The 27,979-nt window shown below is 44.7% G+C and overlaps 1 protein-coding gene across 1 annotated transcript in view; it reads right to left on the bottom strand.

Moving 5' to 3' along the window:
- Nucleotides 1–27,979, bottom strand: part of LOC147689637 (stAR-related lipid transfer protein 9-like) — a 574,886-nt gene that overhangs the window by 102,622 nt on the left and 444,285 nt on the right. The window contains exon 21 of the mRNA XM_086937097.1: nucleotides 21,890–21,937. Within this exon, the coding sequence (XP_086793223.1) occupies nucleotides 21,890–21,937 (48 nt within the window). The remainder of the gene's footprint in view (nucleotides 1–21,889; nucleotides 21,938–27,979) is intronic.

Genomic DNA, 27,979 nt, shown 5'->3' with positions numbered 1-27,979 from the left:
CTCTCTACAGTTTATAATTTTTAGCATTCTCATTAGCTTGCACCCAGAAATCACAGCAATCAACCACCCATCATCAACTGGACCATCATCACCAGCTGAACAAGCGTGGAGTGACCGAAGGGATCTGCCACATGGTGCTGGCCAAAGGAGGGCTTAAATATAGTCCCTCCAAGCTGCATACTATGTCCGTCTATTTACGTCGCACATGTGAATATTAGGTAAGGGTTGATAACAAAAAGTCCACCCCAGCAGGCTTCTCCACCTATGCCTTCTTAGGACCATACATTGAAAACAAAATGTTGCAGGCCAACAACGCAGCATAGTAACCAGTTAAGTGGGCTATGAACAACATGTTAAGAGCACACATCAGTGGTCCTCACACACAACATGAAACACTTCCCACATAGGAGCAAAAACATAGACAATGTAATTTCAACCACCCATCCTACAATGTGTAGCGTAGTGCCTGGTAGGCAAGCACCTCAGAGCCCCATATAGGGGTATTAAGTGCTATATAAATGTTCCAATAAAATATAAAGTAAGTAGGTGTGTTATGTGCACCACAGGAACCATGTATGCTTTAACGACGCTCCCATATCGCCCTCCCTATGGGCCTCATTTATGAGAAATGACGCATTGCTGCGTGAAAGCAGCGATGCGTCACTTCTCAGTGCGCATTCCTTGCGACATTCCTGATGCGTCATATTTAATGTGTGACGCATCATGTCGCAAGGAGTTACAGATATGTCAGTATTTCTGATGTATCTGTAAGCGCAAAAGTGACGTATTGCTGGAGTGTGTCACAAAAGTGACGCAACTCCAGCAATGCGTCCTTTCACATGGGGCAAGCCCCATGTGAAAGCGCCTGCGTCAGTCTTACGCCTCCTGTGAGGCAGGCACAAGATTATGACGCAACGGCGTCCTAAAAGTGACGCAGTGAAATCTCATAGATTTCACTGAGTCACTTCTACGACCCTTCCTTGCGTCAATACGCCCCCCTTGCATACATTATACACCTGGCACAGGTGTAATGTGGCGCAGGGGTTTACAAAGTGATGCATCTACCTAGATGCGCCACTTTGTAAATATGGCGCAACAAGGCGCATATTTTAAGCCAATGGTGCGTCACAAAAAGTGATGCACCGGCGGCGTAAAAGTGACGCACGGCCCCATAAATGAGGCCCTATGTGAGGAGAGTCACAGGGGGCTCATTAACTCTTTAGAGCAAGGAAAGGTCTTCAGAGCGAGGTATGGTCTAAGTGCACATATCAGCACAAATATTTTTTACGTCTAGTAGCTGGTGGGGGCTGCCCAGAACAGTGTACGCAATCTAGCAATGTCGGAACAAGTACAATCAACAAATATAAGAGGACCTTGAAGAGGGGGAGGCTAGGGCTGGGGTATTACCATGAAGGTTAACACTCAGAGTTTAAGAACCAAAGGTAAAGGATCCGCCCCCCTAAGCTGGTCTGATGCAGCTAAAGGCGGCAGATGGACCAGTAGACAGACACGGTCCATCGGCAAATAGTAAGGGGCACAGAGGTGTACGTAGGTTTAAGATCCACTCTTGATTTGCCACCCATCAATGAGGTAAACAGATAGATCTTTTCCAGTTATTTCTGCCTCCATGTTCTAGGCCTGTAGACATTGAGTGTCAGACTTGCCAACTCACACGGCATCACTGTGTGTCACATGGTATCAGCCCTCTTCATAGGCCCACTCCGAAAGGAGACATTATTACAGGGTGAACAATAAGGTGTGCTGGACACTCTTACAAAGACTGGTTTTACAACCCATGTGTTGAGACGCTCCAGTGTCCCGAACCGCTTCAGGGGGAGGTGGCCCCGAAAACCTTTATGTTTTGGAAAGGGTAGGAGTTGCTTCCTCAGCTGTCACTTTAGAGCTCTGCCCCTTTGGAGGGACATGCCTCCCCAAGACCCCTTCCCATCTCCCTTGGAGCATCATACAGTGAGTATGTTGTAGTGTAGTTCCTATTTTCCCAATAGGCTCTGCGCATTGGAATAACATAAACAGCAGTGTAGACGTAGGACTGAGGTCTTCTAGGTCTCTACTGACTATGTTAGGTTTAATTTAGGTTTGCGCCAGCTAGCTCAGAGGTCACTGGAAACTTTCTTGAATGAATAGGGAGAGATCAGCTTCCCTGGCTCAGACAAGAAGGGATTCAGCTTCCGACAACCGCATAAACATGACAACTTTGCTCCCTCAGAATAAGAGTAAATCTCGTGTGAAAACAATAGACAGCTATTTCACTCAGTCAGATGTGCGTACTTAGTTTCACCAGAGTGCAGAGAATAGAGAGACAGGCGTTTTCAATAAAAGGTATTATTTATTGAGCAGTCTTCCTTCTCATGCAAGAGAAATGAATTGCCACAATTACAATACTTAATATAAAGTAAAGTACGTACAGTAAAAGGAGTATTATGAAATAATACTGTAAAAGCATTGATATGGTTTCTTAGCCATAAGACACTTTAAAATGGATAAAATATATACATACATATATACATAGGCTAACGTGCTCAACTGGTGCTTCTAAAATACGCCTACCCCGGTGTACCTGACCTAAGCCTAATACGTGGGAAGGAGTAAGTAAGTAGCAGTTTAAGTTAAGTTGGTTTTGCCAAGAATCTGATTCAAGAATTCTCTCTAAGGGTTTAGTCAGCACTGTACCTTGGGAATAGAATGTAGGAGGTCTGGTATCTCTCTCTCAGGACTCGATATCCCAGTCACCCGCAAGGGTAGGCTGGAAACGCCGGAGCTGGATTCTCTCGGCAGGAGAAAAGACAGCGTCTTTCTCAGCGCGTCAAAGAGGAGGGGCAGCGTCCGTGGGCTCTTCGCATCTGCTTGGCTCTCGGCAAGTAGATTAGCTGCTCTGCTCCAAAACCACCACCGTGTGTTTGCTTAAGGCAACGTTGGTATATTTATACCTGAAAGGTGCCGAGTTTGACATAAGGTTTGGACATAAGACGTCAATAAAGATGTCACTAAGAACTGGCAGTTCTTACAGTGCTCGCAGGAGTTCTATTACAAATCAAAACAAAGCAAGCGGGGGATTTCCCAGGTTGCTGGAGGTTTGGTGTGTTGAAAGAACTCGTTGTGCTTTCTAGGAATCTAAGGAAGTAGCTTTTGCCATGCCTTGGACTGCAAGGGCGATTTACTAAAATATGGATCTGATTCTTATGCCATTATAGGGATATTATTGATTATAGCCGTACAAGGGCATACAATGGCAATATTGATTCAGGTTCCTAGATAAAAACACAATAATGTATGTACAAACACACCAAGTGATAGTTATAAATGGTGACACTTCCAGGTCATGAGGTCAAGTCTGGGTTACGTTGCTGGAAGGTGAGTCTACATGTAGACGTCACTTCCACACAAAGAACATTATTTGCACCATTTCCTGCCAGCTCCATCTTTAGGGATGAACTGCAGTTTGCATCTTTACCCAGATATTTAAGTGGGGCGGGTCCTGCCAGGTCTTAGACTCAGCAATCATTAATTATTGACTTTGAAATGAGGCCCTTCTAGGCCTGGTATTCATGCCTTAACGCTACAGGCAAAATACTGATTGATTCCTGTAAAAACCCTCGAAGTACGTGATGCAGTCCCTGCTTATATTTCACTTGTGTTACCGTACCTTGCATTCCCTAAGCTTATTTGCTTTGTCCAGATGTTGTGTTCTGGATTTTTTTCAATACATCATATGAGTCTTGTAGAGGGCGTACCATGAACTGAGTCACCTTTAAGGACCTGATTATAAATCAGGTGGAGCAGAATTAACTCTTGAAATTCCACTCTGTCTCATTCTGAGTGGGCTGATGTTTCCACACCCAGTTTTCACAGAGTTGGAACACCAGATCGGGTTCAGAGGGCAGTCATTCCACCTGGAAAAATCCCATGAGATTTTGGCTGCAGAAGCAACCATGCCTCTTTAACATAACATAACATAACATAACATAACAGGTGTATTTGTAAAGAGCACAATTACCCAAAGGTATCCTGGCGCTGAATAACAGATGTTTATTGTTACCCAACTCAATGGTACTCATTTTATCGACCTCAAATGGATAAAAGGCTGAGTGGACCCAACGGGATTTGAACCTGTGACCATGAGGTCGAACACAAGCCCCTGCAGTGGCTGCTTTAGTCCACTGAGCCACCAGACCCGGCTTCTCCAAAGGGGGGTCTGCGGGGAGTGGGTGAGGGAAGCACCGGGAGCAGTGAGCGTCGCTGACCCGGAAGGAGTACTGATGACACCTGCTCTCAGGGGCTCTGACAGGCTGTCAACCTGCTAGATGTTATTAGTTCTGGTGTAGGGGTGCACACTAGGAACCCCACAGCTTCTTTCCTCCCCTGCTCTTAACAACCCCTTTCCACCACCTTCACCCCATACAGATGCATCAGCATAAACCTACCAGTTGCTCAGAACAGGTGGTAAATATATACGTTGAACCCCAGGGAACTGGGGATTTTATGTGGTTTTATGACCAGTAAATTACGCTCATGTGGTTTGTGCTCATTCTATCGAGTTCAACTCGTAATTGCAGGGTACTGACACAGTGTTAGCGCATGGTATCGCACATTCTGCACGCTGAGTTTGCACCCCACCAGTACTGTGCAGTTCGTAACCAGGGCCTTTGAGATTGGGTGAGTTCAGGTTATGGACGAGTGCTCATGACGCGGCACGATTGAGAGCTCTGGAGTTGAGGCTGAAGGCAGTGTGGGTTTCTTACAGTGCCTACCAGTGGGACATGCTCATCCAAACCTTGGCCTCTCTGCAGGGTGCATAGAGCGATGGTCACAGATAAGCCAACCGTAATTAGCATTTTGTGAAGGGGTACACAGCTGTTGAGAGAGAGGGGGCGAGGGCTCAAGAGAAAGAGAATGGTGATGGAGAAGTTGATTAAACAAATACACGCAGAAGCCCAGAGTAAATACAGTACGACGAGGAAAGAGATGGCTTGTGAGAAATGCAGATGGAAGATTTTGGACAGATATGGGGGAGAAAAAGCGGGCAAGTGTCTAAAAGAGTAAGAGATTTCAGAGGAAAGTGGTGTGAAGGGGAGAACGGGAGAAATTGAGACACTCCAAAGATCACTAGGCCTTCCACAGAGCTTGGTAATGTTGAAATCACAGATTCTGCTCAGAATCACAGGGTGTTCAGCTGAGGCTGAGATATCAAACCTGGGTCCCGCGTTCCAAAGTCTGCAGCTCCAGTCATTAGGCCACATCTCATCCTACTGCTAACAAGCATTGGCAACGCTAACAGGTCTGGCTTGTTTTAGGCACGTTTTTTGGTGTATGATAGTTATGGATGCAGTTATAGAAAAATTCAGAGACACACCCATAAACTGGCCAGGGGACCCACCTTTTAAAGCACTGCCTTCAGCCATGTCTGCTAACTACTGTTGCTCCCCGTTTCTTTTCAAGGCTCTTGAACTCATATCATTTGTTTAAGTCTGTGCTCAAGGAGGTTGCATGGTCTGCTCAGTATGGGGCAGATTTACAAGCCCCTTGCGACACTTTTACGCCACCGTTGCGTCACTTTTGTGACGTAGCGGCGGCGTAAACAATGCGCCACATTGCGACTTATTTACAACGTGACGCATCTAGGCAGATGCGTCACGTTGTAAAGCCCTGCACCACATGAAACCTGCGTCAGGTTTCATGTGGGCGTTCTGTCGCAGGGTGGGCGTTCCCTCGCAGGAAAGCCACATAAAACTGACACAGTGAAATCTACAAGATTTCACGGAGTCAGTTTTACGACGCTGCTGTGTCAAATCCTTACGCCTGCTTCAAGCAGGCGTAAGGAGTGACGCACCACATTGAGTATGGGTGGCCCCTGTGCATTGCAGAAGTTGCGTCGCGCTTGCGATGCAACTCCAGCAATGCGCCACCCATACGCCACAAGATGCGTCACGCATCTTCCCTTTCTTGCACCATGGTGCGCCGCATTGTAAATGCGGCGCATCTGTGGTGGCGGAAGGAGGGGATTGCATGACGCAACTGTTCTGGCGCATCCCTGCTGATTTGCAGAGATGCGCCAGAACATGTAAATATGCCCCTATATGTTTTGTTGTTGGTGGATCTAGATGAACGCAGATCAGGTCCCAACTTCACCGCACTGTCTGATCCTGGGCAGTTGTCTTTACCCCCATATGCCTCAGTTTCCATAGCTGTCAAAACTGGGAGCTAAATGACATTATTAGGCACTACATAGTTCAATGGCCAGTTTCATTCAATATACACTATGAGGGTTTGGGAATAAGGAAAGAAGGCCTATGACGTCACACTGCAGGTCTTTACCTGACGGTACCCTTGAGCACTGTTCAAATACCAAACAAATAAATACAAATATTTGTTTCAAGAGCTAGTTTTCTCAGAACTGGGAAACTAGCTCTATTTCTAAAGTGCTTTCAAGGCTTGTAAGGTTTTTTCTAAGCTGAGGGGGAGCTGTCTAGCCACTGTATAAGCAGCATGCAGAAACAGTTCTTAACAAATGCAACAAATAAATCAATATTATTGGCCGCAGGGGGTTAATTACAAGCATGCATCCTGCCAGGAATACACAGAGCTCAAGCTTTCAAGAGCTACAACACAGCAGCTCGGTGAAGAAACCGAGCCAGCCGCAGGGATTCAAGCCCATTTACTGCTCGACCTTTCCCAGAAGCATTAAAAGGAAGGCCGTTTAAAGTGGCAGATGGCTGGGAGTTTCAGACCTGCAGAGTGTGCACTAAAAAGACTCGCACACCCTTTTCAGAAGGTTTATTCAGCTAAAAATATATCCTGGTGCAGAGTAGCGTCAAGGACCCCATAATTTGTTTTATGGTATTATTTCATTAAGGTTACCAGGCGATCCCACATCATCAGACCTGGGTTTGCTTTTCACAACCAAGTGCATTCTGGGAGTTGCAGTGTTGGTTCACCTCACTGGATCCCATGAGGCTAAAGATGAAGATTATAGTAGTTTGTGGAAGGAAGTTTGGATTTGCATATGATGTCCACAACAGGACGTCATATAGATACCTTATATTTTATCATTCAGTTTCACCCATCCCCCTTCTGCCCATGTTCACCTGGCTCCCTGCATCTTTACCTCTCCTCCCGTTTCTTGCTTTTGCCTAACTGCGCCATTTGTTTGTCCCTGCTGATCTGGACACCAACCGCATCCTCAAGGAAGGCCCTGCCCAAAACAAGATGGTCTGGTACCAACTCGTTCTCCTAAAGAAAGTGACAATATTTCTTCCTTACAGCAACTTCAGAACTCCTGTTCACACTCCTGCATCTCGATGACGGTGACATGGTGCTCCCTGGCCTTCTGGAATCCACAGTGGCCCCCCTTAGGGGCATCCGACATGCTGCAGCACCTCTCGTCCATGGCCTGAAGAAATACAGTTGCATCAAGACCATCCTGGTAGAACTCCAGATGCGTCCCATGCCAGCCCTCACCATCTTCAAAACCAGCTGCATCATTTACAAACTGATCATGACCAGCAACCTAAGTACCGTTAGCGAAATCACTATACCTCAAATTTAGATATGGGGTTCTGCAAACCAATGACAAGAAATCCAAATGGGGCAGTAACGCAATTGACAAAGACTTTGATAAGTGTACTTTTTGTAAAAATGTGTCTCAAGCTAGGGAAAATGATATGCACATTTTATTTTTCTGTCCTGCATATGAATATCAAAGGAAAAGATGGATTAAATCATTATGTAACATGATAAATTAAGACATTGTAGGCAGGCAGAGCGGATCTTACGATCTGATACCACACGATTGGTGTTTTTTTGTATATCAAGATTCCTCTGTAATGTAATGTATTTTAGAGCCAAAAATGGTTTGAAATTGTAAAAGCGGTAGCACACGACTCTAGCAATTAACGGATAAAACTAGCCTATCTAATTTAAATTTAAATGATAATTTGTTTTTAACTCTGGAGAATCTGTGGACAATCAATCGTTAGTGATCTGACCTAACAGTAATATTGTGACCTGTGATGGAATGTTCGCTTTTTTATGAGAAATCCTTTTTTTGAAATTTTTTAACGCTTCTAAATTTATATTTATTGGATTTGTATTTAATTGTTTTTAAACTGCAAATTGATGATGAATTGGTGGAAACTCTGACCCTGCTTAGTTTATCTGGATTATTACTGTCTAAGTTGTAAAATTGCTGTGATCCTGATATTAATGTGATGTAATTTATTTTTTATGCACTTTTATGGTCTAAATTGACCAAACTAAAGTATTGATGGATTGAAGTACCTTGCAGACAAGGTCACCATTGGCACATCCGAAGCCAAACCTTTACCACTGACCTGTGCACACCGGATCTGGAACAACATCCCCATATCCATCAAGACATCCTACATTGCTCATATGTAGGAAAGTGTTGAAGACGCACCTCTTTGAAGAGCACTACATCACAGTACAATAACCATCTACTTCCTATCAGTCGTTGACTTTAAGCTTGTCTTTTTTTTTTAACTGAGTTTTATATAGCACGACTAGACCCAGTATCGGGTATCAGAGCGCTTTACATAGCACCTGTTGCGTTACATGAGGACACACATTCATTTTTGTTAGGCATGGGGAGATTAAGTGATTTGCTCAGAATCACAGGATGTTCAGCCTCATTGCTGAGACTCGAACCCGGTTCTCCAGATTCGAGGTCCAACGCCCTAGTCATCAGGCCAACTCCTCTATAGAGTCTTTGACTCTATACAGCACTCCTGTGCCTTTTAGCTGGGTTTGTGCTATAGAAATATTACATACAAACTTTCATACATATATAGACACAAACTATTCAGACCGGAACATCGCAGCAGGCAAAGCCAACCAAAGAAGGAGGTCTGTCTGTCTCAAGGTCACTTGGTGTCCACTGGATCCACACAATCAAGGCACCTCACTGGACCAGAAGCATCCATGGCCATTGCAATAGTTACAGCTGCACCGAGCTCTACCAATGTGGCTCAATCCTGACCTGTGGTACTCACTCCTGCCAATGATGACCCGGGGATTGACATGCAGCTCCCCCAGCTCTGCTAAAGATAATGTACAGAGACATACTCGCCAACGAGATGTAACCCTTGGTCTGGCACTTCGACTCCAATGACTACAGTGTGGCGACCAAAGCATGCAGGAAGACTCCCGGGAGCAGGAAGTCGCTTAGGCTTTACCATCCATCATCTGTTCTTTATTACTTTTTTTGCCCTAAGTGGGGCGGAGATGCCCAGATGTGGGTCCTGGGCTCACAGTGCCACTAGCCTGGCTGATGAGGGGTGATGCACCAAAACCAGTCCCAGGATCCTTGTTTCCAGACCAGGGAGGACATGGCCTGGCAGTTTGGGCGGTGAACAGTCAAAATATCGAGTCCAAAATATCGATTGGACATAATATCGAGTTTTAAATATAGATTGGACAAAATATCGAATGGACAGAATATAGTTATCAAAAATATAGTTTTTAAGGTAAGTAATGTAATATCGAATGTTAAAAATATAGAAAGTTAAAATATCGAAATATATAACATAGATTGTTAAAAATATCGTTTTTTTAATAATATCTAATTTTTTAGAGTGTTTTTATGTTATAATATGTGTGAAAAGTGTGTATTTATGTTATAATTAATTTTTATTAATGAATTTTGTATTTTTCTTTTTTGCGTAATTTAATTCTGTGGCGGCTTGTGGGTTTATAGGGGAATAGGGCGGGAAGTAATTTAATTATAATTAATTAAATAAGTAAATGTATTTATTGGTATTATTTTTTAATTAAATTTGGTAAATAATTACATTTTAATTGGTAATTATTTTAATTAATTGATTAATTGCTAATTATGTTAATTTAACGAATTTTTTGTGTGTGTCGGGATGTGGGTTTGTAGGGGAATTGGGTAGGAAGTAATTTAATTATAATTATTTAAATATGTAAATTTATTTATTGGTATTAATTTATAACTAATAGTTAATTGATTTATATTTGATAATTAATTATATTTTAATTGGTAATTAATTATAATGAATTGATTAATTGCTAATTATGTTAATTTTACTAACTTATTCTCTGTAGCGGGTTGTTGGTTTATAGGGGAATAGGGTGGGAAGTTATTTTTTTTAAATTAATTAAATAATTAAATTAATTTAATAGTATTTAATTCTAATTGATTGTTAATTAATTTTTAATAAATAAATAATTAATAGTTAATTAGCAATTCATTTGTATTAGTAGGTAACTAATTGTAATAATTAAAGTTAATTAGTAATTTTAATTGAATAATTATTATATTCCTAGACTGACAGTTGCTAGCCCTTTTCACCTCTCCTGGTCGGACCATCTGGCCATTCCCTTCAACCTGCTGTATCCCGCACAGGGCTATATTAGAAGGGCCGCTAGCACCACGGAAGTGCGAAGGAATCTTAAAAAGATCAGGGAAGATTCCTTCCTCCCATGGACCACTAGGTTGTCCATTCCTCGGGAAGCAGATACCTCCACTGCGGTCTCTTTATTTGAAAGTACCATTGCTGAAGCCATGGAGGAGCTTGCTCCTGTAAGGCCCTGTTATTCTGCAAGGAAGAGACCCTCCGCCCCCTGGTTCTCCGAACAACTCCGGTTTCGGAGACAGGAAGTAAGAAGACAGGAGCGCGCATGGCACTCGAGCGGGGCCTCTAAAGATAGAGAAGCCCATAGGACCTTGCTTAAAAACTATAAACTCGAAGTCATTAAAACCAAGCAGGAATACTTCACGGCACTCACCTCCTCAGTGTCATCCTCTAGAGATCTCTTCAGGATTGTCGACTCCCTCACGACACTCCAGACACCGGATCCTGTGGTTGCCTCCCAGGACCTGTGCAATAAGATAGCGGCCTTTTTCCAGTCTAAAATCGCTGACATTTACACTGCTCTGGAGGTCCAAAAATCCCTTACCACCGTCCCTCTGCTGCCTGCCCTCCCTGAACCTAGCGTTGCGGTATCCTCTCCGCCTCAGGAATTGTCTTCCTTTCCTCCTCTTTCCAGTCAGGATCTTGAAATCCTGCTCGATAAAACTAAATCTGGTTCTCCGCTGGATGCCTGCCCGCTAAAGATCCTCAAGCAGTGCAGAGAATCTCTCCTTCCTCCTCTGGTTGACATCATGAACAGAGCGATGAAGGAAGGCCTTTTTCCCCAACAGTGGAAAAATGCTGTTGTAAAACCCTTGCTTAAAAAGCCTTCTCTGGACCCCGGGGTGCTAAAGAACTTTCGCCCCATTTCACTGCTCCCGGCTCCCGCAAAGATGCTTGAAGCCCATTTAAATAAACATCTGGCGGCATTTGTGGAGAGTTCGGGCTGTTTGGATCTTTCCCAGCATGGGTTCAGGAGGGAACATAGCACCGAGTCTGCCCTCACCATAGTGCTGGATACCATCCGCACCAGAGTTGATGAGGGTCAGACCTCCCTCCTGATCCTGTTAGACCTTACTGCGGCCTTCGACACCCTCTCTCCTGCGGTATTAACATCTCGCCTTAGGGAAATTGGTGTCTGCGGGTCTGCTCTGGGACTTCTTTCCTCCTTTCTCGAACACAGAGAACAAAGGACAATGCTGGGCTCATTCCTATCTCCATCCCTGTCTGTGCAATGTGGGGTCCCCCAAGGGTCAGCGCTTAGCCCTACCCTTTTTAATATCTACGTGACCCCCCTTGCCAGACTTATTAGATCTTTTGGGATGGAGGTAGTGTCCTATGCGGACGACACCCAGATCCTAGTCTCTCTCTCCCAGCCAGCTACGTCAACTGCCGCAAATTTTAGATCTTGCATGGAGGCAGTTGGCCAGTGGATGATCCACAACTCACTCAAGCTGAATGGGGAGAAGACAGAGGTGATGGTTTTTGGTGGAAAGGAATCGACCTGGTCGGCGGAATGGTGGCCGGACTCGCTGGGTGCATGTCCCGAGCCCACCCAGTCAGCCAAAAACCTGGGAGTTATGATCGACCCCAACCTCAGTATGTGCCAACAGGTCAACAGGACTGTTTCGACCTGCTGGGGGATTATTCACACACTGAGGAAAATCAGGCACTTCCTGTCACCCCAGGCAAGAAAGCAACTTGCTGTTGCCTTCCTGGGCTCGCGTCTGGACTACTGCAATGCGCTGTATGCAGGGTTGAACAAGAGTCATCTACAGCGCTTGCAGGTGGTCCAGAACGCAGCAGCGAGATTTGCCCTTGACCTACCCAAGCGTGCCTCTGCCACTGAAGCCCGAAAACAACTGCACTGGCTCCCCGTTGAATACCGGATCCGTTTTAAATCCCTGTGCCTGGTGTACAAAGCTCTTGCTAAACCCAACCCTACAAGTTTGGGATCCATTCTCTCTCGGCACAACCCTAGTAGAAATCTTCGCTCCGGTCACAAACTCCTCCTTTCTGTACCTCGTGTCAGAAAAGTAAGATGGGGAGGTAGGGCCTTTTCCTTTTTGGCACCCAAGTGGTGGAATGCCCTCCCTCTAGAAGTAAAATCTAGCCCCTCTCTGCAAACGTTTAGGTCTGCGCTCAAGACCCATCTTTTCATACTTGCTTACCCCTAGTGGCATTCTGCATTAGTGGCACTCCATTTTCTGTATATTTTCTGTTTTTTGGATTTGGATAGGCGCCTTGATACCTTCGGGTTTAGTCTGCGCATTACAAATTGCTTAATAAATAAATAAATAAATAAATTATATTATATTAAATTGGTAATTACTTTTAAATAATTTTTTATAGATATTAATATAAATGTTTTACAATAATATATGAACTATTTACTTTTCCTAATGTTGCATTCTCTGGAGTGGGAATAGTAATTTTTACCACTACGCTATCCAACGCTTTCTCTACTGTTGCACTCTTTGGAGTGGGAATAGTAATTTTGACCCCTATGCTATCCAACGCTTTCCCTACTGTTGCACTCACTGGAGTGGGAATAGTAATTGTAACCCCTACGCTATCCAACACTTTCCCTACTGTTGCACCCACTGGAGTGGGAATAGTAATTTTAACCCCTACGCTATCCAAACGCTTTCCCTACTGTTGCACCCACTGGAGTGGGAATAGTCAATTTTACCTCTACGCTATCCAACGCTTTCCCTACTGTTGCACCCACTGGAGTGGGAATAGTAAATTTTACCTCTACGCTATCCAACGCTTTCCCTACTGTTGCACCCACTGGAGTGGGAATAGTAATTTTAACCCCTACGCTATCCAACGCTTTCCCTACTGTTGCACCCACTGTAGTGGGAATAGTACATTTTACTTCTACGCTATCCAACGCTTTCCCTACTGTTGCACCCACTGGAGTGGATATAGTAATTTTAACCTCTACGCTATCCAACGCTTTCCCTACTATTGCACTCTTTGGAGTGGGAATAGTAATTTTTACCCATACGCTATCCAACGCTTTCCCTACTGTTGCACCCACTGAAGTGGGAATAGTAATTTTAACCCCTAAGCTATCCAACGCTTTCCTACTGTTGCACTCTTTGGAGTGGGAATAGTAATTTTTACCCCTACGCTATCCAACGCTTTCCCTACTGTTGCACTCTTTGGAGTGGGAATAGTAATTTTTACCCCTATGCTATTCAACGCTTTGCCTACTGTTGCACTCCTTGGAGTTGGAATAGTAATTTTTACCCCTACGCTATCCAACACTTTCCCTACTGTTTCACTCCTTGGAGTTGGAATAGTAATTTTTACCCCTACGCTATCCAACGCTTTCCCTACTGTTGCACCCACTGGAGTGGGAATAGTAATTTTTACCCCTAAGCTATCCATCGCTTTCCCTACTGTTGCACCCACTGGAGTGGGAATAGTAATTTTTACCCATACGCTATCCAACGCTTTCCCTACTGTTGCACCCACTGGAGTGGGAATAGTAATTTTTACCCCTACGCTATCCAACGCTTTCCCTACTGTTGCACCCACTGGAGTGGGAATAGTAATTTTAACCCCTACGCTATCCAACGCTCTCCCTACGATTGCACTCTTTGGAGTGGGAATAGTAATTTTAACATTTCTGCTATTGTACGGTAATAATATTGGATATTATTTAATTATTTTATGTTACTATATATATATGTGTTAACAAATGTGATGTACATATTTTTTTATAACTTTTATTAATTATTTAATTATTATAAGTTAATGTAAGTATTTTTATGTATATTTTAGTAATTAATTTTTAATATTAATTTAATTTAACATTGTTTTTAATAAAGTCGATATTTTTATAAACTATATTTTAGTAAACGATATTTTATACTCGATATTTTTGTACCTGTTTGTAGATAGAAACTCGATATTCTGTCTGTCGATATTTTTTACACGATATTTGTGATAGTCGGTATTCTGTCCCTCGATATTATGTCAGTGATCCAGTTTGGGCTGGACTGTTGCCATGATGGGCTGGGTCAGGACTGATTTACATATGGCTGGGTCCAAACTGGATTGGCGTGGTGGTAAAAAAAAACAATGGATTAACCCCCGCTCTGTGACTGGGGGTGATTGTTTGATTTGTTCAGCATTCCGTCCATCATCTGTTCTTTTTGCATGGGTCTCAATGAAAGCAAGGAAAATTGGCACCTATGCCCTTTAGTTGTATAGTATAACTATCACAAATGTGGAGAAATGGGCTCCTCACTTTCCTGGACCCTGGTGCCACTTCACCTGCTATACTAATGTCAGCTACACACCTGCAGCTCTTGATTACACTTGGTGGTGTCAACTGTGGTACACTGGCGACCACGGGCACCCATAGTTTTGAAATCCTCCTGCAATATGCAGGCCTGCATTAAGAGTAGGCCGGTGTTTGAGTCGATATTTAACAAATCCTATAACATTTGACTACACTGGACCAAAGGTTCTTGGGTCCAAAAAATAACTCCCAGATAAGAGTTTGAGCCAAAAGGCACCAAAATCTGACTGGGAAGATAATTATCAGACTTGTTCACCCAATAAATGTAAGAAGCTTTAACCTGCACAAATGTATCATCAGGGGGAAACTGATGCAATACAGTGTTGAGATGATTGAAATAGGCAAGGTAACAAGAGTTGCTAAACTTCGATTATTTTGCGACCACCTTTCCGCTTGCAAAACAATTGTACATGGCCTTGTGACTCTCTACTAGGAAGGGACGCCCTTGGCACGGCTCTTCCTAATAGCAACTTGCAAATCCTACTTTTTGAGTCTGCAATAGGTTACTGACTCTCAAAATAGGGTTTGTACATGCTACAACCCTTTCTAGTAGTCGCAAATGGCTCGATTTTACGTTTGGAACGCTAACAATTTTTGTAAATCTGTCCCCTAGGAGTAGGAAAAAGTTACCTTTATGGAATCAAAGGAACCACAGTTCCACTAGTTTGTTAATGCTCTCCTTTTCTATAAATTCTCCCCGCTACTCCTTTATCTTTTGATCAGAAACTATCAACCCAGTCGAGAACTTACCACTGACGGATCTAACTGGGGTGCACATCAGCATAGGGGCATTGCGTACTACACGCATGGGCATGCGTGCCACTACTAATGCCTGGCCTTTGTTTGAAAAGTTTCTTGCTGCAAATTCGGTTTCGCTGCACAAGATGGCAGGGTATACCCCTAGGTTGGGAATAAGAGTATCCGTGGAGAGTAGGAATAACAAAGACACTACAAACAGAAAGTTTACTCTTTACTATTCCTATCTACAGTCAGGGCCACAGGATAAAATGCAGTTGTTTCTGTGTATTCACGAATTTACCACACTTAAGCTATAGTCTACCCTCTAGTCAGTGCATGGTTTCCAGATTTCAAAAAGAAAAGTTTCCAGCTCAAATGCTCAAAAGTTACTGACAAACGTGCCACCTGTGATGCAGAAATTTTGCAAAGGTTTAGTAGTAACCTTCAGTAGTTGATTGTTGTATTCAGGTATTAACATTCTGCCCAGGCACTTTTAAAGTCTCTGAATTGATGGAATAGGGAATGACTTTTTGTGCAATATAACATAAACCCTGATATATTTAAGTGTATTCTAAACAGGGTGGAGCTAATGATTCTGTATTTAGCTTAATTGTTCTTCCAAACTCATGTTTCTCAAAACAGTAGTTGTTTCAAGAAGCCACCAAGAGTAAAGACAAAACTTTAAAACATGTACATCTCTTACGTCTTGAATGTTACAGTGTCTCCTAGTGATAGTCTAACACTGCAACCACAGACCGATTTCAGGGTATTTTGGGATCAATATGTAAGATTCGGCTTAATTGCAATGACACAGCAAGCACAGGACCGTCCACGACTGGGCATTCCCGTCACACTCAGGGTCTAGTACTAAGGAAAACAATACAGTGATGAGTGGAATGGCTGAAGGAATCTCAGCCAATCGTATTTACTAGTCCATCATTTTTTGCTCATTACGCCACCTTAGACGGGAACCATCCATATTCAAACCATGAATGATCCTGCTCAATAGTTGAGATTGAACTGCCAGGCCAGGTCCCTTCTGAAGTGATAGACAAGCAACCCCAGACCACTTTTAGCCTATTTGAGCCTCATCAGTAAGGTGCAGTTTGGGTCCAGTGGCACAGTGAGCACAGCACCCATGTCTGTGCATCATTACCCATCACACTTAGAAAAACAAAAAAGCATCCCACTTAGAAAAATAAAGAAATAATGGATGCTTGAGGGATCTCAGCCACTAATTCATCAATGAGGTATAGCTTGAGTCCAATGGCACAGGGAGCACAAAACCCACATCCAGGCACACACATTTCAAGCACCACACAAAAGCAAATTTAGAGAAACATATGATAGGCAATTATGTAGAGGAATAGGCAATCCTATACCACATGCCTTCTTTGTGCACGTTTAGAATGTGACTAGACAAACAGCAATTATCTACACGAAGGCCCTGAATATGCGTAGCGTACTTTACATGTGTAATTCCTTATTTGTGAGAATCTGACTACAAAACTGAAAATGGCATGGAAGGCACAGCAAAAGTCTAAGGACTCATTTAGTATCTGCCGGGTTGGCTGCTGTAATGCTGGAGCGATGCTGGAGCAGAGAGGACACAGCCTTTACCAGGACACAAAATGCAACCTTCCCTGCCAGACAGGAGCTCTTTCCCCATGTAACACTGCTCCTGCCTCTATGGCAGCTGTTTGAGTGGAAAAACACAGCAATAGTAGAGCCACCAAGTTAGGTCCATCTGCGCTGTTTAGTTTTTTAGGTCTCGCCTGTCGATGCGCATGCGCATCGAGCAAGCGAGACTATGGGGGCTTATCCACTCTTTGTCCAACTTGCAAGGAATCGTGGCGATTCCTTGCAGTGCCCGTGACTTTTAAGCTCAATGCGCATGCGCATTGAGCTTAAAAGCGCGTGCACATGCCCCCAGCCGCCTGCCTTGCCTACTCTCCCGCCCCCTCACTTCTTGATTGCACGGCCGCTAGGCCGTGCCTCTCCTACTCTCCTCCTCCTACTCTCCTCCCCTCGCCGTCTGTTCCCGCACTCCTCCCACACCCCCGCTCCGCCCCCTCCCCTGCCTGCCATGTCGCGTCGCATTTCTCCTCCCCCCTCCCCCCAGCCGCCTGCCTTGTTTATTTTATGTACTAGAACATCCCTATTATTTCTTAGGCCCCTATTTAACTATTTGCTTCTATTTTTATTACCCAAGACTGTTTTCTGATCCCGCCGGTGCCCCACTGAACGCTCTTTTCCTTTTCAAACTTTTTTCATCTTGTTCACTTGATAAATACTAATAAACCCGGCATGGTCAAATCCGCATTGAAACAAAAAATACGATATGCTGGGTGGTAATCATTTCATTAGCATCGAAAGGGGGAGTCTGCCCCGCATACATTAAGATCTGTGTCCAGCAAATGATACAAAATAACCTGCAACTGGCGCAGTAAGTAGCTGAGCCCTCCCATGTAATTATTGCCTTTTAAAAGGCACAGCATGACACACGGAAAGAGTCGCAGCGAAAGGATGCGCGCAGAAGGGAAACGCTTGGTTATGAGGCGCTCCTCCCATCTCTAAATTTAAATGGTCTTCACTTTTGTTTCAGTGTCCTTCTCAGTCTGGCACCGGCGGATACAGAAGGCTTGTCACATTTTGACACACTTGTTGCCAGTGCAGCGCCTAAAGACTCAAGTACTGACAGTTAGAGATGAACAACGACACAACACTAAACGGAAACTGAGATGTCGTTGGGAATAGAAACCGAGGAAAGACCAGGATGTGCAGCCATCTTGGAACGTTAATATTATACTTAAAAGGTTTTCTGCTGATGGAAGTTTGAAAATGTGGCGGCCATCTTGGTCTTAGATTTATTGTATGTCGGTAACAATTTTTCTAAAGCAACACACGTTTATTGACCTTTTTGAAAGTAAAGCAAACCACTTATGTTACAAATTCAAAGATAGACAGTAAACAAAATAAAATATATTGATAGGAAATTATCTACGTAACATATATTTTAAAAGTAAACAAAATACGTAAAGCTAAGAGGGCTTTGACTTTTTAATTGGAAATTTGTTTGGTACGAGAGCGGCTGCCCCTGCCCGCCGTGTCGCATTTCTCCTCCCCCCTCCCCTTATCTGGCTTCCCTCCGTCTGTTCCCTCTCCCCGCTCCGCCCCCTCCCCTGCCCGCGCTGCCCTTTTAACCCCTGCAGGCCTTCCACCTCCACCCAGCTGCTGGAATGTGGGATGGCCTCTCCCTATTCTGTGCTATGCACGAGCAGTGGGTGGAGGTTTCCTGTTGACGACAAACTAAAGCAACACAAATAACCCTGCTACGAAAACCTGTGGCCTCGCATCCTTTTTTTTGCGCTGCTATTTTGAAAAACTGTTGTCACAAGTTAATTGATTCCTTGCTTTTTTTATTTTTATTAATTGTTGCTACGCCTAACTAGAAATACCCCCCACCCCGATTAAAAAAAAATCCTCATTCGTCCTTGTTTATTCAACAAAACATTCTGCATTTTTTTATTTTTCGTGTTTCATTTCTCGACCATCGCCAGTTTTAAGTCTGGTCTGACACAGCAGCTGTCTCAAAGTCTTGTTACCAGCTCTTTAAAATATGCACAGGGGGCTTTACTTTTTACTCGGGGTGTAATGCTACCGTATTTTTGTCTTCCAAGAAGTATTTCTTAGAATGCGGGGCTGACTTGTATCTAAAGAAACACTCAATCCTCATGTATACCGTAAGCCTTTATTTTTTACTTTGTTCCGGCAGTAGCCAAACCAGTATGTCTGGATTTTAGTGCTACAAACGGCATTGGTACACGTGAAAGGCGCTTGTGAATGACTGCATGCCAGGCAGCCATACCCCAGCAGAGCGTGCAGTCTATCGACGTGCAAGAGGGGCCCGTGGGGGGGTCTCCGAGGGCCGTCGGTCACGGGTCTCTTTCATGGCCGCTCATTTTAAAGTCCTCATGTGAAATGTGCTTTTGCAACGACCGGCTCAAACAAACCCGTCTTTCCGAATCACCATGCTGCTGGTGTCTGGACTCGGACAGGCTTGAAGTCTTTGCCGTTTGGAGGTGTGGCTACCAGTTGAATGTTTGACATCCCAGTGAATGACCCTGGGGCACGCCCCCTTATTCCTTTAAACGTGCCCTTCAGACATCTCACATAATCTTGGCACAGGCCTAGTCTTCCTGTCATTCTCGCTCGTTCCATTTCCCCTCCCCCCTCCCCTTATCTGCCTTCCCTCCTCGAGGTTCTCCGACGCCCCGCACCCTTCACTTTCCGGCCCACTGCTTGTGCTCTCGTCAGTCACTCTCTGCCGGCCTGTGTATGCCAGGCATGCCTCTGCTCTTTGGTAGCCTCGCTGGGCCCCTCTATGCCCGCTGGACCCCTCTATGCCCGAGCTTCCTCCATTCCTTCCGTATCGCTGCCTGTCCTGCCCCCCCACCCCTTCGTCCCTCCCTGAGCCCCCCCTCCCTCCCAGCAGAGCCCCTAACCTTCGCACCCCGCAGCTGATGCGCCCTCCCTATTCTCCTTGTCTTACCAATTCCTTTACTCTGCCGACCCCTTTTTCCTACCACTTACCCCTTACGCCGGGTCTTCTGTGGCTGCCTGCGTTGGTGCCCCATCCCCCCAATCCCTTTGGCGCCCTTTCCTTCTACCACAGTTTCTCTTTTGCACCCTGCTATCACCCCGAGCCCAACCACCCGTACATTTCACTGGGACCGCTCTTAATAACATTCTATGCCTTAATCGCTCCATTTACTGGTCGCCTCTGCTGGGAGCCCCCACCAGCTCCGTATTCACAAATATATGCCTAATCCCTCCAGTATACCTTGCGTGCCTCTTCACCAACCAGTGACCTCCAACAATATGATGTTGCTACACATGTAATATCCGCCTCGTCCTTCCCTTTAAACGGTAACTTTCACAATTACTTGCCACCCAGCGATGTCCTTGCCTGCGTGCAGCACAAGACCCCTTGCCCCTACTCCGCCCATCACCAACCCACAAGCTAGCCTAGGACCGACCCCCACGGTCCCGGGCCAGTGAAGCCAGCACCAAGAACCCTAGCTGCCCCCCCTATCCTCCGACACCCCTTGCTGTGCTTCTCTCCCCTGCTGCACTCTCCTGCTCTCTAGAGATGTGGCCTAACGACCAGAGCTGCCATCTAAGTCACGTAAATACAAAACATGTTGCATTCCAAATGCTATAGGTGTCACATTCGCGAAAGTTATAACTATTGGCATTGTAAATGACAAAGATATCAATTTAGCTATTTTAAAAACTAACAAATAAATAAAATATTTGTCATTTACAAGACCAATAGCTCCAACTTTTCTAATGCGAGACCTATTGCATTTCCAATGCTTGTTTAAAGAAAGACCCCAACAGCCGAGGTTCATCCTTGCGAAAAAAACAGAATGAGAGCTTTTCTGCCACAGCGTGGGGACATTCATGCACTTCTTATGATCTGATGTGCTGATTTCTAACATATAAAAAATACAAAACACAGGGGAAGATTACGATGTCGGTGGGACCGGCACGACAGGCCGCCGGTGGCAGTCCCACCGACAGACAGCCCTTCGGTCTGACTGCCACATTACAATGCAATCGGTCGTATCTTTGTCAGATGGGGGCAGACCGCCGCCTCCGATGGGACCTACTGATCGGAACGAGTGGTGGTCGGAATCATGATAACGAATGGAGGTGGTGCTAAGGCAGGCACCGCGGTCGGGATTATGATGTCCCTTTCAGACAGTTTTTTCATGGCGGTCCGATCCGACCACCATGATAAGGCAGTCGGAAACAGACTTGGGGGGCTCCAAACAGGGCCATGTCCCAGTGGGCCAGTGCAAAGTGGCCCTGGGGGCACATGTAGTGCCCCAACACACATCCATGCACCGTGTGTCAGGCACCTAATGGTGCATGGATGCGCAGAAAGTGCATTTTAACACTGCCGCTGGGGCTGCAGCCCTTTGCCTGGGCCGCAGCACAAGCGGCAGTGTTAAAATGCACTTTCCGACAGCCAGCACAGGGGTCCTATCGTAATTGAGAGGGCGGATCGAAGTCTGCTTGTTAGGCGGTTTCCTGACCGCCGTGATAGCAGGCGGCAGCCCGACCACCGGCTATCGTTATCAGGGCCTTGGAAAGTAAAACTGTAAAATATATTTTCAGCATTTTACATGTATTTCTTTAACATCTCTATTGCTTTCTTTGTAGGGCATTGACAATCCTGAGGTGCCCCCGCCAATGTATTAAGAGAGAAAGCGGGTGATGCGAAAAGAAAGGACATCTTAAACAGAGCACACCAGCCCCTACTACCGAAAACTAAATCTATAGGGCAAAAAAACAGTCCAAAAACTGAAAACAATGAATGGGTGCACACAGTGGGAACCTGAAGTAATTTGCTTACCTGGTGTCGGTTCGTGGAGCACCGTCGCTTTCTGCCAGGTCGTCGTGACTGCGGACAGAGGGAGAAGCGAGTCCCGTTAGAGTGAGAAAGATATTAAACTTTACACCCTAAGCTTGGCACGAATGGACACTACTTAACATGTTTGTAGATCATGTGGTCTAACAGTGGCGTGTGCTCTGAGAAGAACAACATTGTAATTGCTGCTTCCCCGCATTTGTCCAAAATGTGTGCTCTTTCGCAGATTACGTTTTCTCTCTGCGTCTCAGGTTCCACCAACTGGCAAAAGTGGCAGCGCTTAGAAATTAATTGGTCCCGGTATTAAGCCCCAGGCAAAATTAAGAATATTTCTGCACTGTGTTGAGACGACAGAGCCAGGTCAGATCGCCACAGAAATAGGAAATATGCAAATATGGTCATTAAACGTATCAGATAGTGATGACTTTGTACTATACCCACTGTAATTTTTTTTTGACTTTCAGTTCTGAGATTTTAAAGAGCCTATGTCTGTCCAGACCATTGTTTTTTTTCGAAAAACATGGATCCGTAATATACATACATAGAGAGCAGAGGTTAATTTGCAAAAGAATGAGTACAAGTGCCTAAAGCTCTGCTTAGTAGGCCGGGGCCGGCGCTATCAAGTGTCAGCGCACCAAATGACAAGGGTATCTAGTTTGGAACCCACCTCAGGCCTCTTTCACTCACTATCAGACACTCACTGCCCATTTATTCATTTCTATTTCTCCTTTTTGACAGGTTTTCCATCTTTCTCCTCTTTCTCCTTTTCCCTTTGTGTGTTTTCCTCTCTCTAACTCTCAGGGAATGTTCGCTCCAGAAAAGTAAGTGCCTGTCCTAAAAAATCAATTCCAGTGGCCCTCACCGGCAACCACTGACTCAAATTAAACACTGATGGAGGGGCTTTTAGTCTCAGTCTGGTATTTGAGACACCTTTTGTAATATTGCAGACTACTATTTTTCACAAAAAACATACACGCGTAGAGGAACTGTTGGTCAGCAGGCTCCATCCATTGGTTTATTAAAACCTCAATCACATTTTGCTTCCACCAACCACAGCACACATGTGGAGCAGCCACATTACTCATTGGCTCCCTTCACTTACAGTGACTGCACAGAGCCTGCGCACATAGTCCACATCAGCCGAAAAAGAGTTCCCTACTCTTCTGTGGCAAATCTAGTGTTTTATGTTATTTTCCATATTAAATTTAAATACCAGCTCCTAGAGGTGGGCAAGTCACTGAAAGCTCGAGCTAGGCTTGAGCTTGAAGCATAGCTCGGGCTCAGCTTGAGGTCCTGTTGGAACGTTGAGCCCATAACAAGCCGAACAATCATGTGGCTTCTGCCTGCCTCCCTCACTCTACCTAGGATGTGGCCTTACGGCCAGAGCTGCTGACTTTGGAACTGGGAAACCAAGTTCAAGCCTCTACGTTAGCTTAACATCCAGTGATTCCAGGCAAAGCACTTAATCTCCCCATGCCTATAAATAAAGAATGTGACCAAATGTAACTGCTGACATACAGCGCTCCAACTTCATGCTAAATAAAAGCTGCAGAAAAATGCACAGGGGTATAAAGCCTTAAGAAAAGGAATGACAAATAGATACCCATTTAGTGGATGATTTCTACAAAGTGAAACCAGAGTACCTGGATAAATTGCAACATCCCCGCTTAAATCGTGTGATCTTAGGCAAATACTTTATTTCACCAAAACACTTTTTTCTTCATTATCGCGTCTGAAAGCACTTTCAAATATGTGAGCTCAGAATACCCGTTGTACAAAAACCTATTGTGTTTGATTTAATAGGCTATAATGTCGCTATATAATGATCTGGGCCACTACAGGGTTTACAATGCAATAGTCTTGCCTCTTAGTTCACTAATGGTTCATGTTTAACAACGATCACCTGTAACAAGTAGTTCTCAGTGCAGTGTTATAATGTGACGCATTATTCACAAAGTTTCTACTTGTTGAAGAAATATATTTATTTTTATTTTTAAGAGACTTTATCATTTTTTAAATCAAGTTTGTTGTATGATATACATAGGAAACACTTTCAGGCCTCGTCTCGTGCACAGGCTCTAAGATCCGAGCCCATGGGTGTAGGAACTGTAGGGGACGTGGGGGACATATCCCCCCCAGATTTTGGAGTGGAGGGACACGGGGGACAAAGGTGGAAGGGACGAGGAGACACAAGAATTTCCCCTCTCCCTTCTGTTATGCACAGGGCCATTAGCGCGCGAAAGCGCTACCTAATGGCTCTGTACTTGACTTGTGATTCACCTGCCTGCAGTCAAGAGGCCACCCGCCCTCTGCCCTTTGTTATTCTGCCGTAAGGCTTGGCCAGTCTGGGAAGGGCAGAGAAGGGAAAAAACTCTTGTCTCTTTTCCGCCATTCCCAGAGAAGGCAAAGGCAGTGTCCGCTTCTCCTGCTCAGCCTCTGGTAGCTTCCCTCCTTCTCCCCCCTCTCTCTCTCTCCTTATTCCTCCATCTCTTTCTGTCGCTGTCTCGCTTATCTTTATGTGTGGATTTCAAAAGACAGCTGTTACATACTCTCTCTTGCCTCTCATTTTCTTTATTTGTTCCCCCGTGAAATGGATCCAAAAATGAGCAGAACACTTTGGCTGGAAATGTCCGAATTTTATGACAGGGTTCTATTCCACAGTACAACCTTGGGACGGAGAGAACAAAGTATCAAAATAAGAAACATTATTAAATAACCAAATAAAGCAATACAGAGTGGTCAGCAGACAGGCCAGATTGTTATTTACACCCATGCACCTTAGCGCTGCTTTACGGAGTTTTCCAGTGAAGCGCTACTTTCTTTTTATCTTCTTTCTTTGAACAACATTGTTTTCCCAGGGTGGGGAAGTGCACCATTCATAAAGGGACTGCAAGACCTGGTTGAGGGGTGGACTGGAAAACGTTTAATATGAGCGTTTTCAACTGTTTTAATTGTTTTAGCCTATAAAATGTGTACCACAGCTCTGTGTTGAGGGATTTGGTCTTTTTTAAACCAAACTGCTTATATTTTATAATGATATATGCAATGGACATTGAAACCGCCCTTCCTAGTCCTGTAGTCATGTCCAAAACTTTTCAGGCAAAATCACTTACTGATTTCTGAATAATGAGTTTAAAACGTTAAGGTAACCATGTTGTTCCTGCTTACATTTCACATGCTTTGCTCATCCTTGCATTCAGTGTTTGCTTTTTACAGGGTGTTGTTACTTTTTTTCAGGCAGCATTTTACTCTTGTCCAATGCATAATTTGAATTGAGTCTCAGCACAATTGGGTTGTAGCTGAAGGCAGTGCCAGTTTAACCCAGTGGGGCAGTATGGTGTTCAGTGGGGGACAGGATGTGGCACTCTGGCCAGAGCTGCCAAATTTGGAACTGGAGCACCATTTCAGCCTTCATGACCAGTCCACCAGTCCACACTCCTGACAGAGCTCATTCCGATGCTACACCTTAGAAGGCCCGATAGACCTTAGAAGCCCTGGTGTCTTAGCAGCAGCAGGTGGACCCTAACGGTGGCAAGTGTGAGTTAACCTTGAAGGCCTGTCCACCACAATCCATGCAGTTCACCTCCAGTCCTGCGAGCAGGCATACGAAGAAGCACACACTAGAGCGACAGTGACTCTGTCACTGAGGTCACAAGACCCTTGAGGCCAGTCCACCTTGTCATTGGTACCTCCATTGGACTTTTTCAGCACTAGTAGTGCAACTTACCAGGGGTTGGTAATGTTGGATTTGCATGTACATTAAACTCAGGGGGTGATTATAATGGTGGTGGGACTGCCACATCACCGCATCGTTGACAGTCCCACCACCATTGATGACTGTATTACTGCCCGCCATATTCCAATGGTGGGCGGTTCCCTGGCACTCGGAGAGACCGATCGCCACGCACACTTCTCCCTTTCATAGAAGGCTAGGATCCTTGTGTCTTGCAGAAAGGAGAGAAACAGGTGTATCTGCTCTTCAGGAAGGATATACAATGCAGAAAGGGCCGGAATAGCCACTCTGGCATTTCCTTTGTGGGCTGCAAGCTAGTGATGCTTAATTTAAGTTGGTGTCTTCAGGTGAGGCGAACTGTATTCTTGGTTAGAGACCAGTACATTATTTAAACCATCAGACTGTAAAACTGAACAAGAGAAAGGCATCAAGTGTTGTTGGCAGAAGGAGGAAGGGAAATATGGAAAACAGAGAATAAGGAGAAAGCAAAGATGAGAAAGAACCTGGAAGAGTAAGATAATGTTTTGGGAGAGTATGTTGGTGGATGAAGGAGGCAGGAGATGAAATCAGATAGACAGCCTTGGTATTCAACAACCCAGCTCCGCCATGGATTCCCTCACTACCACCCTTTAATAGCACTGCCCAAGTCTCCATACCCACTCTCTCAGATGCAATTAATTAGTTATATAGCGCCACTCATACCAGTGCAGGGTGGCAACACTTTACATCATTCACACTACACAGAGGCAGTCAATCATAGGTGTGTAAATCTGTGTATAGGAAATGTTAAATAAAACTACAGGGTGAAGGAGTCAGATGTCATCCATACTTGTAGACAGTATTGTTTAAGAGGGCTTGGTCTGGATGCTGGAAAGTGGGTTAATAGTAGGGGCAAATGTATATCTGTCCCCGGCAATAAGGACACTACCTCAATATATAGCTCCATACCAGTCTTTGAAAATTATTCTCATGCTCAAGCCTCGGTAGCTTGGCTGTGAGCCGGTATGTAAAGCATTTAAAAACACCAATTCAGTAAATAATTAAGACACAACACAATAAAAATCCAACACCAATTTATAAAATTAAAAAATATTTATTTCTTTAAAATGAAAAAAATTCAATGCAGGGAAACGGGAATATGACTTTTAAATTTTTTTGCACGATATAGCACATAGAAACGTATATCCCCTTTTGGTACATCTGGTCATGCTGGACCTGCTCAAAGATTCAGGCCGACCATGATAAAGCCCTGCAGGGGCTACTCCTTACGGTAGGTCTTGGTCACAGTTTTTACCTTCTGACTTGGAAACTTTTCTGGAGCTTTTCTTCACGGGGTCCGTCGGAGCTCTCAGCCACCCCTGATTCCGTGAGGGTTTGCCAGCTTGTCTTGCAACGAACTACCAGTCAAACTTATGGAAGTCCAACCTGCGGAGCTTTCCAGCGGTACGAGCTAGGGATGCAGGCTGGCACACAGTTGATGGTGGGTGGCTTGGCTCTCATGGTTGGCCCGGTCACCTTTTCTAAGTTCAGAATTAGAAATGTTTGCAGAGCTTTTTCTTGCAGGGTCCCTCAATGCTTTTCACTAGGCCGTATTCGGTGAGGGTTCGCCAGCTTGGGTTTCTACCTATGCCTGATCAAACTCTGGAAGTCGGACCCCTGGAGCTTTTCACCCGGAAGAATCTGTGCGGCAGGCCAACTCATGGTTGATGGTTGTCGGCTTGGCTGGCCAGAGTGAGTCGGTCCACTTATAGAGCTTTTTACCAAAGTTGCTCCAAACTTCTCCAAACCTCTGAAACTTCTTCCTGAAGTTTTCCAAAGGGTCTCAAAGTGTCCAAAACTTACTCCACGATTCTGGAATCTCCAAGATGGTCCTTGAAATGGACTTCAGTTACCACAATCTATTTGGACAAAACCCTTTCAAATTCACTCGTAGTTCTCCAAGCTGGGGATTCTTGGTGGGCCAGGTTAGCTCTGTTAACCTTCAGCTTGCAGGGAGGCCACTCTTTAGTCCCTTTGAAGCAAGGTAGTCCATAGGACTGTAATTCCAGATTGTGCAACAGGCACAATCTTTAGTCCAGAACCTGGTTGGTTCAAATCAAACTCCTCAGCAGGGACCCTTCTTCTCCCAAGTTTGAAGCAGCATCATCTGAGAGGCTTTGTACCTTTCAGATACTTATTCCAAGTTGTCTGGGTCAAGAAGGAAGACACTCTTGTCCAATGAGGTGCAGGGCAATGCTCCAGGGTATGACCACATCCTCTAAAGTGGGGCATTATTTTCCAAAATTCATCATGGCTGATTTTCCAGCAGAGGGAGCAGAACTAACTCAACCAGCCTACAGGAT

Source organism: Lissotriton vulgaris, chromosome 9 (genome assembly GCF_964263255.1).
Source record: "Lissotriton vulgaris chromosome 9, aLisVul1.2, whole genome shotgun sequence".
Taxonomy (NCBI): domain Eukaryota; kingdom Metazoa; phylum Chordata; class Amphibia; order Caudata; family Salamandridae; genus Lissotriton; species Lissotriton vulgaris.
The sequence above is the reverse complement of the archived record's forward strand: the minus strand, read 5'-3'. Positions and strand labels throughout refer to the sequence as shown.